This window comes from Wolffia australiana, chromosome 14, assembly GCF_029677425.1.
Source record: "Wolffia australiana isolate 7733 chromosome 14, ASM2967742v1".
NCBI classification, from domain to species: domain Eukaryota; kingdom Viridiplantae; phylum Streptophyta; class Magnoliopsida; order Alismatales; family Araceae; genus Wolffia; species Wolffia australiana.
Window position 1 is genome coordinate 8,592,957 of NC_135848.1, and position 9,285 is coordinate 8,602,241.

Below are 9,285 nucleotides of genomic sequence, written 5' to 3' on the forward strand. Positions count from 1 at the left end.
GATTACTGAAAATAAATAGAATTTAAAACAAATGGTACTTTTGTCTTGTAAATCTCTTATTACCATGAGGATAATGATAGAAAATTTCAAAAACACTAAATTTTTTCGTTTTCAGCTTAACTTAAACCGCTGTTAGAATTCGTCTTTGCATTTCCTACAAGAAAAATAAGGATGAATAAAGTGTTTAATCAATTAAAGTCAAAAAGATCAGAAACGATTACTAGATTAAAGTCAAAAAGAGAAACCTAGACTAGGTGAGCTTCTAAACTTGATTCATCTTCGTTTCCCTTGGATCAAATTTCATGTTAAAAGGCAATACAAAAGTGAAAAATGATTTTTTTCCATGATCCCATGTAATCTTTTGGATGTCTCCGCATATTTTTATTTCATCTTTCTAAAATTCCTTAGTCGTCAATTAATCACTTAAATTTCAGGAAATTTCTAGATACCCTCCTCTATCGAAATTCGAAATAGTTCTTTTCCGCAGTCCAAGTCTGCCAAACACGCTTCAAATAATTTACCTTATTTTCTAGTAATCATCATCCGTTCGTCCTAGTTTTCAAATTTCATGTTTTTTAAAAAATAAAATTTACAATCTTAAGTTGACACACGGTATGTTCGCATGCGCTACGTTACATCACTTTGATCATTCAAGGAAAAAGATATATAATTTTAGAAATGTCAGAAAAAAAATGATTACTATGTTAATGGGAGCTTCAAGCATTACAGGTTTTGCATGTTCATGTTCATTGAAAGAAAGAAATTTAACCACGCATGTATGCTGCATTTTCGCCCCGTCATACTCCAATGGAATAAAATAATATAAATGATCATTAGCATAAGAAAACAGGAATTTTTCATATTTTGACCTCTATAAAAGAAAACTGGACAGAAATAACAAATAATAGCTGTGAGTAAATTAATGAAGATAACCAAATAAAATTAAATTAAAAAGAGAACCTTACAGTTTTCAGTTAGGATGATCACATTTTGATTGGCAAATAACTTTCCTTCATATAATTGAGATATATACAGTTAATTAGCATCATCCTTCTTGTTTCCAACTGCTACTTGAGGAGTTGATATCTTAATGTTTCCATGGACCAGAAAAGAGGGGCTTGGATTTCCTTTGCAACTAGTATACTCTGCTGCTATCGAATTTGTGATCTCCCAAGAGAAGAAGACCCAATATCGTTTTCATTACTCTGCAATAATCAAAGTAGCATGGAATATGAATAAAAACAACATTATGGAATACCGAGTCTATACAATATAAATAAAGGAAGGAACAGGAGATAAGAAAGAAGATGCAGGGTAGAAAGCATGATCATTCCCAAATTTTGTCATCGTCATAGTCATCCATGCGTCGCGTGGACAAATGATGATGACAATTCGTCATCAATCCATGGATGATAATACATGAAGACACTTACAGGCTGGATGACAATGACAACAATGATGAAGACAACATGATTTTTTTTTTGAACTATAAGACAACATGATTTAATATGCAATCTAAGTCTGGTCATGATGGATGCTGGTTGCAAGATGACAATGACGATGACCGTTTGTCATTATCCGGTGGATGATGATGATTTGGAGAATGTTGAAAACAGGATGACAATGTCATGATGAATGCTGTCTTATCTTAAAAATGCTGGATGTCGATGATTACGGCTCTTGGAAATTGGGAGATGATGCTGATGATGATTCGTCATCAACCGATGAATGACACTAACTTGATGACCCGTTGAAACTGGATGATGATGACAATGGCCATTTTAGCTTGGAAAGAGTGGAAGACAATGACAATGATGACAACGGCTCTTGGAAACCGGACGACAATGACAATGGCCATGAGTCATCAACCAATGAATGACAGTGAGGATGATGGCGATGATTGATCATCATCATTGCCCATTGTCATAATCATCATTGACACCGAACCCTAATGCAAGGACTAAGATAAGTCTAAAATATTACTCAAAAACAAAAGGTAAGTTCCTAAAACCTTATCAAAATATTTGAGTTCACATACCTGGAACTTGGGAGAAGGAAATACGTTCCAGAATCTTAATGTTTCATCACCAGCACCAGTCACAATCGTCTTAAAAAAGTAAAACAATTCTAAATCACCCTCTTAATTCGAAGATAAAATAAGAAGACATGTTAAGACAAGGGGAGCCATTTACTTGTCCATCAGGGGAAATAGCAAGGTATAGAACTCGTAGCGTGTGCCCAATCAGAGTTGCAATCTGTTGCATGAACGAGATCGATATAACATTATAGATTCATTTGTAGAGCTGCGTTTATTCAATAGTTAACATGAACTGTAATCACCTTAGACATGGAAGGATACCGCCAAACAATAATCTGATTCTGCGAGTAGCCATGGGTGCTGACTAGTTCATTGACATTCTTCGACCAGACCAAATTGCAAACCTTCATGGGAGATCAAGAATAAACGTTAGTCAGGTTGATTACCAAATCAATATTATATTTATGACTTACTAAAAAAAAATGAATTTCGCATGAATAGATATAAATCCATCTTACTTTCTCCTCATCTGTACGAATATGAATATGAAAAGTAAATAAGTAACATCATTAACCACTAGACGAGGAACATGAGATTAAAGGCAGAAAATGGGTGGGTGTGAACGATTGACGGACTGTAACGAGTTCACCATTATCATTGTCATCCATTAGTGGCTGGGATGAATGACGATGACAAATTCAATAACTGGACCATGATGACGATATAGATGAAAGGATTTGAAGACTTAATTATGATGACGATGACATTGATATATTTAAATGATTTATTGTAGCTAACAAGGAGAAGAATGCAATGGGCTGTCAAAGGTAACATTGGTTCCAGACTACTTCTATGTTTAAGAAGTCACCCGACCTGAAAATGATTCTACTACACCAGGAATATAAACATGCACCAAAATTTACCCAAAGGACTCATTGAAATATTAGAATGGATAGACCAAACATGAACAATAAAAAAGATAATATTAAGGTCACCAAAATTTTTTACTTTCATGATTATTGGAAATGGCTTCTATGGATATTTCGAAATTAAGTCCCCAGAGCCGCAGGTTTCATTCTCTATAGTATCCCTGTTACTTCTATGAAATCATTGAGATCCTTACGCCCACTACTGGATCAGGCCTTGTATAAGGCCATGCTATAGATGGCCCATCACCCCAAAGACGTGAAATTATTTTACTTCCCTATGGCGGTTTGTTAGGATCCCCCACGTCCACCAGAAGTATTTTAGTCGTATTAGCTTTCCTCTAATTTCTTTAAATAGTTTGTTGAGGCCAGAATGAAGATGATAAATCCTCATCGTCACCTAAACAGAGAGGAATGAAGAAAAGGATGATAAAACCCAGAGTTCGATCAAATTAATTGTATTTAAATATTGTCAGACATTGAGGAACTGTGAGACAGAGATAGAGAAAATTGATCTGAATGGGGAAGGGATTGACACAGATAGGAGCGAGCTGAAGATATGGTCAAATGATTGCAGGAAGGTGAGCAGAATGGGCATCGCCAAAACGAGGGATATCTGGGGTATGGACATTGCCCCAGAGAGAGTGGGAGAGAAAGATAGGAACCCAAATACTATTCCAAAATAATTCTTGACTGCCCCCAAAAGGGGAGAGCTACAATTATTTGAATAGAAAAGCCCAACCCAAATTCTATTTGAATACAACACCAAAGATACTCTTGGGGGCATAAGATTGTATCAGAGAATGATGGCTCGTTATTGTCTTTGTCATATAAAAGAGTAAAAGCTAAACAGAGTAACAAAAAGACGATGACCAAATTTCACCATCACGCATTCACAATTTGCAGGACAAAAGATGATGACAAACTGCGCTAGGAGTCCGGCAATGAGAAGAAACAGAAACTCGTTAGAGGGCCAAGTTTCAACAACTCATTCCATGTCCTGTATCCCACAGGGCAGTATTTTAGGCAGAAAATGTATTCAAGGACTAAAGACTTCTTGATTTGTGTCAAGGATTGGCACGAGGTACATCTGGGGTTTTAGCAGCAAAATAGACCATATAAAAAACATTAAAAAATATACCCAAAGAGGTAATTCTGATAAAACCTATAAGAAAATAAAGGCCAGCTCATATAACCTTTACAAGTTAATATGGAGAAGCCCAGTAATTAAAGAGGCAGATACAGAGAAAGGATTAAAGAGAGAAGGATATATTGCCTGACTGCCCGTGTCCACACAGCTTAAGTGAGCATTTGTTGTTGTATTCCAGAAACGAATGCAACGATCAGCAGTTCCTCCACCCGAAGCCAACAGTCCATGCAAATGAGGGGACCAAGCGATGGCTTTTACAGCAGCCGTATGTTCACAGTATTTTTGCACAGGCTGTGTAGAGTGATGATTCCAGACAAAAAGCTGTCCGCCCAATGTATATGCAACGGAAGAAGAAAAATTAGAGAAAAAATCCCAGAGAATGTAGAACTACAGGGATCACCATCATTACTGCGGAGAAGGACAAGAGTCACCATCCCTATCATTCATCTTCATCAAGATGACAACAACCTATTTCTCATCGTGATCATCCTTCGTTACAAATTGTAGACAAATGTCAATGATGTATCATTATCACTCTTTCAGAGGATGAGTCATCATCATTCTCGTCATTCATCTGTGGCTAGGATGAAGGAGGACAAAGATGATTTTGTCCTTATCATTATGCCTGCAGACTAGGTTGGTGAAGACTTGTCATCATCCCTCGTAGATGATGAACTCCTCATCGTCGGCAAACCTTATGTTGAAGATACTAATTAAATGACATAAATGAGAAAGATAGCTGTTTACTCTGTTGTCATTCCCTCCGGATGCCAGCTCACGGTTGTCATAAGACCATTTCAGGCCACAAACCTAAAATTGGATGAATACTAAGGATTAAAAAATGAGATTTATCTGGATGCTCAGAGAATGATGTATAGAGAATGAATTTTCTTGACCTCTGATTTGTGCCCAGAAAGTTTGCAGAGGAAATCTTCTTGCGCGCGAATATCACGCTGAAGAATGGTTTTATCTCTGCTACCAGATGACAAGGTTGATGGGCTCCATGCCAGAGCACCCACCCGGAGGCGATGACCCTCCATTGTTCTTATCTTCTGACAATGAGATACATCCCAAATCTACAAAATTAGAAGGATTTAACAGGTTTATCGTTTAATAAAAAATGCTGGGAAAAAAATGTAGATTATCATTTGACAAGTGTGTTTTCTTCATAAAATCCATAAATATACATCTTAAGAATCAGAAAAATTGACGTTATTACATATTTTGATCACATATTTATCCATAAAAACTGCTTTCATTTTTCATGGCTTAGATTTAACATGTCTAAGTTGGTCGATCGACAAGTTCTTTAGGAGAACTTCACGGCCGGCCTGCAGAGAGGCTGGCAGAAACATGTGCTTGCAAGGTGGCATGCACCCCCAGTATATAAATAAGATCCAAGGGGGGAACTTGTCATTCAAGCTAATTTTCAAGAAGCTCCAGATCACGCAGTGGTTCGTAACCTAAGTACGGGGAATGCACCTGCGACTCAGAAGCAGAGTTGCCTCTCTCGGCTTCTCGGTCAGTCTCTTTTCCTATCTCCTCCCATCTACTTCTACTTTCATAATCTTAACTCGGAAGTCTAGTTATCCAAGAACTTTCTAGGAGACTTTGTCATCAACAAACTAACCACTCAGATCGTGACATTCATTGGTAATCGTTTGGATTTTGTATTTCTTGGTCGCTATTCATTTTGAGTCATTTAATCCTAACTTGGAAGTCTAACGATCCAAGATACAGAGGTCTGTATCATCAAAAAACGAACAAATGAGACTAATTTCATTATATGACTTTGGTACTGAAATTCCATTCAATTTTCACGTTTCAGACTTTAACATGTCTGATGTTCACACCACACATATGTTCCAAGACTCTCACATACATCATTATTTTTCTCAGGTATATTGAATCAATTTGGAAAAATCAAAAGCCAAACCTGCACTTTTCCCAAATTCGTCCCAACAGCCAAGAGATTGCCACGTTGTGCCCAAGACACAGAGCAGACGCTGTCATCACTACCAAGATTACAGAGTCTGACCACCTGGAAAAATTACACGCAAAATCATAAATAATGTATAAAGAAGCACTTCCCAAAAAAACAAAAGAAATATTTCTACAGCAATCTCACCTTGCTGGTGCAAGCATTCCAGAGATACACACAGTTCCCCAGGCCCACAGCCAACACATTGTTCGGCGACCAATCAACAAGGTTCAAGTAGAAGTCATCCTGTAGACCAGGTGCATCAAGAACCTGCAACAGTGAACAAGACGATGAATCCGACGGTGGTGCAGTGTTTTAAAATTATGATATAACTTCAATGGAATGGGAAATATTGAATCAAAGCCACTAATCTTATTGTAAAGACATTATAAGACTATTGAGTTGAAGGGGCATCAAGAACATGCAACAGCGAGCAATACAGATGAATCTTCCCCAAGGAAGTGAAGGGATAGGGTTTGGCATGTTTTAACTTTTGCGTCAACGTCAACGTCTACGTACTGATATCGACAATGAGGTAACAGTTGATGGAGAATCGACGGCGTTGGCTTGTTTACATATTTTAAAATTACTAAAAATTGGGAAAAAGAGGTGTTATAATGACTTGAAATTATGATATAAGATCAATGGAATGTGAAATATTGAATCAAAGCTATTAATCTTTTTAAAAGTACTAAAAATTTGCGAAAAAGAGGTGTTACAATGACTTAAAATTATGCTATAAGATCAATGGAATGTGAAATATTGAATCAAAGCTACGAATCTTTTTGAATATGACATAAAACGACAACCGGGTGCCAGCAAGTGTGCTCATTCATCGGAGACAGGCCAGCCCAATAAAGAAGAATCGGGTAAGCTGGGTCTACCCTTTGGACCAGACTCAACATTAAAAACTCAACACTTCAAGAATTACTCACTTTTTGGACATAAAAATTAATTTAAACTTTAAATTCTCTGCAACGTACATTCTTTTCTCAAAGATTCTAAAATTTACACGAAACATTGGACACATTATATTTTGTTCAGGACACGATACATATTAAAAGTCAACACTTGATGAACTCCACAAGTGTTCAACCTAAAATTTAATTTAAATTTGAAGTTTTCTACAATGTACATTCTTTTCTGAAAGACTCGACAATGTACATTCTTTTCTGTAAGATTCTACAATGTACATTAAACCCTGGGCACGCTATATTTTGTTCAGGAACAAGTTAAAAAGAAGTAGAAGTTTTTCTCATGGGCACATAAAAATGGCGATAACGTTTTTTTTTTAATATAAAAAGAAAAAAAGTTCTCATTTGAATATAAAATGGCGATAACGTTGAAGATGTTGTAACGTTTTTTTATCAGACAAGAGTGTCAAAAAACGTTGAATTGACAGTGACGCATTTTTCCTGTCCAGAAAAGGCCCTGAAACTGAATTTTATTCAAAAAATCCGTTATCCGGAAGAGCAAAACCCTAAAAAGAGCAGAGCCCAAGAACAAATTACCTTGTAAGGAGAACGAGGGACCTTCCTGGGGGCCTTCGGAGGGCTGGCAACGGCGTCCGCCAATCCCCCATCTTGATTCTCAGTGAAAAGAGACCGTCTGATAACCTCGCTCTTGAATCGAAAGATATTCCTCCCGAACGGGCTCACCGAAGAAGAACTAGAAGAAGAAGAACAAGCAGAAGAAGAAGAAGGAGAAGAAGAAGAATCCAAACCGGTCGCAGAAGGAGGAGTGGCCAACAGCGACGTTCTACCCGTCGTGGGCCGATCGGGTGTGAGTGGCCCGAAGAGCACCGATCTGAGGAGAGTGGAGTACGGGCCGGAGTGATTCTCTCTCTCGCCAGACGGGGATTGCGCCGGGGAAGACGATTGTTGCGGAGGTGGGCTAAGATCGAAGAGATCGAAGTTCGATCCGATCCGGCTAGGTATGAATCTGTCGCTGTAGATTACTCTTTGGGATGTCGACGGGCTCTTGAACGGATTCGTCAGCGAGGAGGACGATGATGATGATGTTGATGAAGATGAAGATGATGATGATGATGATCTTTGATGATCTTCCATCGCCAAGCATCGATCTGAGAAGGAAGAACGCAGAGAAAACTGGCAGAGGAAGATGAACTGGCCAAGAACAGAGAAGGCCTTTTGATAATAGGTGAAGTTAAAATTGTAGTGATACCCTTACTCTGGCAAAAACACTGAAGAAAGGTATTTTTGCAATTTGTAATTGTTAGCCATATATGTAATTTGGGCTTTTTGTACATATATAGAAATATATATGTATGTGGGGGATGTAATTTGGCATTTTATAAGTATATATATACATATATATCTATATGTAAGTGGCAGAAACACTGGAAGAAATGTATTTTTGCAATTGGTAATTGTTTTCCATCTATAATATTATATAATTTGGCATTTTTGTAAGACTCTATGATTTTCATTCCATGTACATATATCCTCACCCGCACTCAAAACAAAGAACTCTTTTACATCTATTAAGAAACAAATTCAGGGCATATAATTATAAAACAAATTAAGAAGAGCCTTTACCATTAATGTATTTTCATATATCATATTGCAATACAAAAATTATGAAAATAACACTTACTTTAAGAAGAAACATCAATAATTTTAGGGGCAAAGTTTTTGATGTTTCATGTTCGGCATCAATGCCCTCAAGAAAACAATTCATTGGAAACTAATAAGCAAATTTCAAGTTGGTATAACACTGACAAATAAGGACATGGATCTTTAAAATATTTCATTTATTGTTTGAACAACCTCACCCTACAATAAAATCAGACATGTCTCTTGTATTTGAATAATTAAGATTAAAAAAGTGGGGAGTACAGTTTATCACATGATATAATATACATCGTGGTATTTCATATAGTGCTTTGACAACCTCACACCTAGGGGTGGACATGTGGACAAATTTTCGACCATCCCGAATCAGTTACATGGCGAACACACTGCTCGAAACTGCCGAGTGAGAACAGTGAGAGATATGAGAAAGATAAGAAACCTGAGAGAGATAAGAGAGATGAACAAGAGGAGAAAGAGACAGGAGAAATGAGAAAGAGAAGGGAGAACTGAGTCATAAGAAAGGGAGGAGAGAGAGATGAGAAATGACAGAGAGATAGAGAGATGAGAGAGAGATGAACAATGATGGTTTTCATGGT

The 9,285-nt window shown here is 37.2% G+C and overlaps 1 protein-coding gene across 2 annotated transcripts; it reads right to left on the minus strand.

The window, feature by feature from the left end:
• Positions 1-923: 923 nt before the first annotated feature.
• Positions 924-8,231, minus strand: LOC144712118 (protein FIZZY-RELATED 2-like). 2 transcript variants are annotated; one of them, XM_078586306.1, is made up of 10 exons: positions 7,607-8,231; positions 6,243-6,365; positions 6,051-6,155; positions 5,011-5,166; positions 4,862-4,924; positions 4,241-4,435; positions 2,341-2,442; positions 2,193-2,255; positions 2,039-2,107; positions 924-1,205 (listed from the first exon to the last, which is right to left on the minus strand). In XM_078586306.1, exons 1-10 carry the CDS (start codon positions 8,162-8,164, stop codon positions 1,152-1,154), a joined length of 1,488 nt encoding a protein of 495 aa, XP_078442432.1. In that variant the 5' UTR covers positions 8,165-8,231; the 3' UTR covers positions 924-1,151. The 2 variants fall into 2 exon arrangements, with proteins under 2 accessions (XP_078442432.1, XP_078442431.1); XM_078586305.1 differs by having other exon boundaries at positions 5,011-5,190.
• Positions 8,232-9,285: the final 1,054 nt, after the last annotated feature.

Excerpts from the sequence above, each read along its gene's own strand:
- LOC144712118 (XM_078586305.1), bottom strand. The coding sequence starts at position 8,164 with ATGGAAGATCATCAAAGATCATCATCATCATCATCTTCATCTTCATCA. Across the intron at positions 2,108-2,192 it reads CTATTTCCCCTGATGGACAA|ACGATTGTGACTGGTGCTGG; the intron begins GTAAATGGCTCC and ends TACTTTTTTAAG. Across the intron at positions 1,206-2,038 it reads TTCCTTCTCCCAAGTTCCAG|AGTAATGAAAACGATATTGG; the intron begins GTATGTGAACTC and ends TGATTATTGCAG.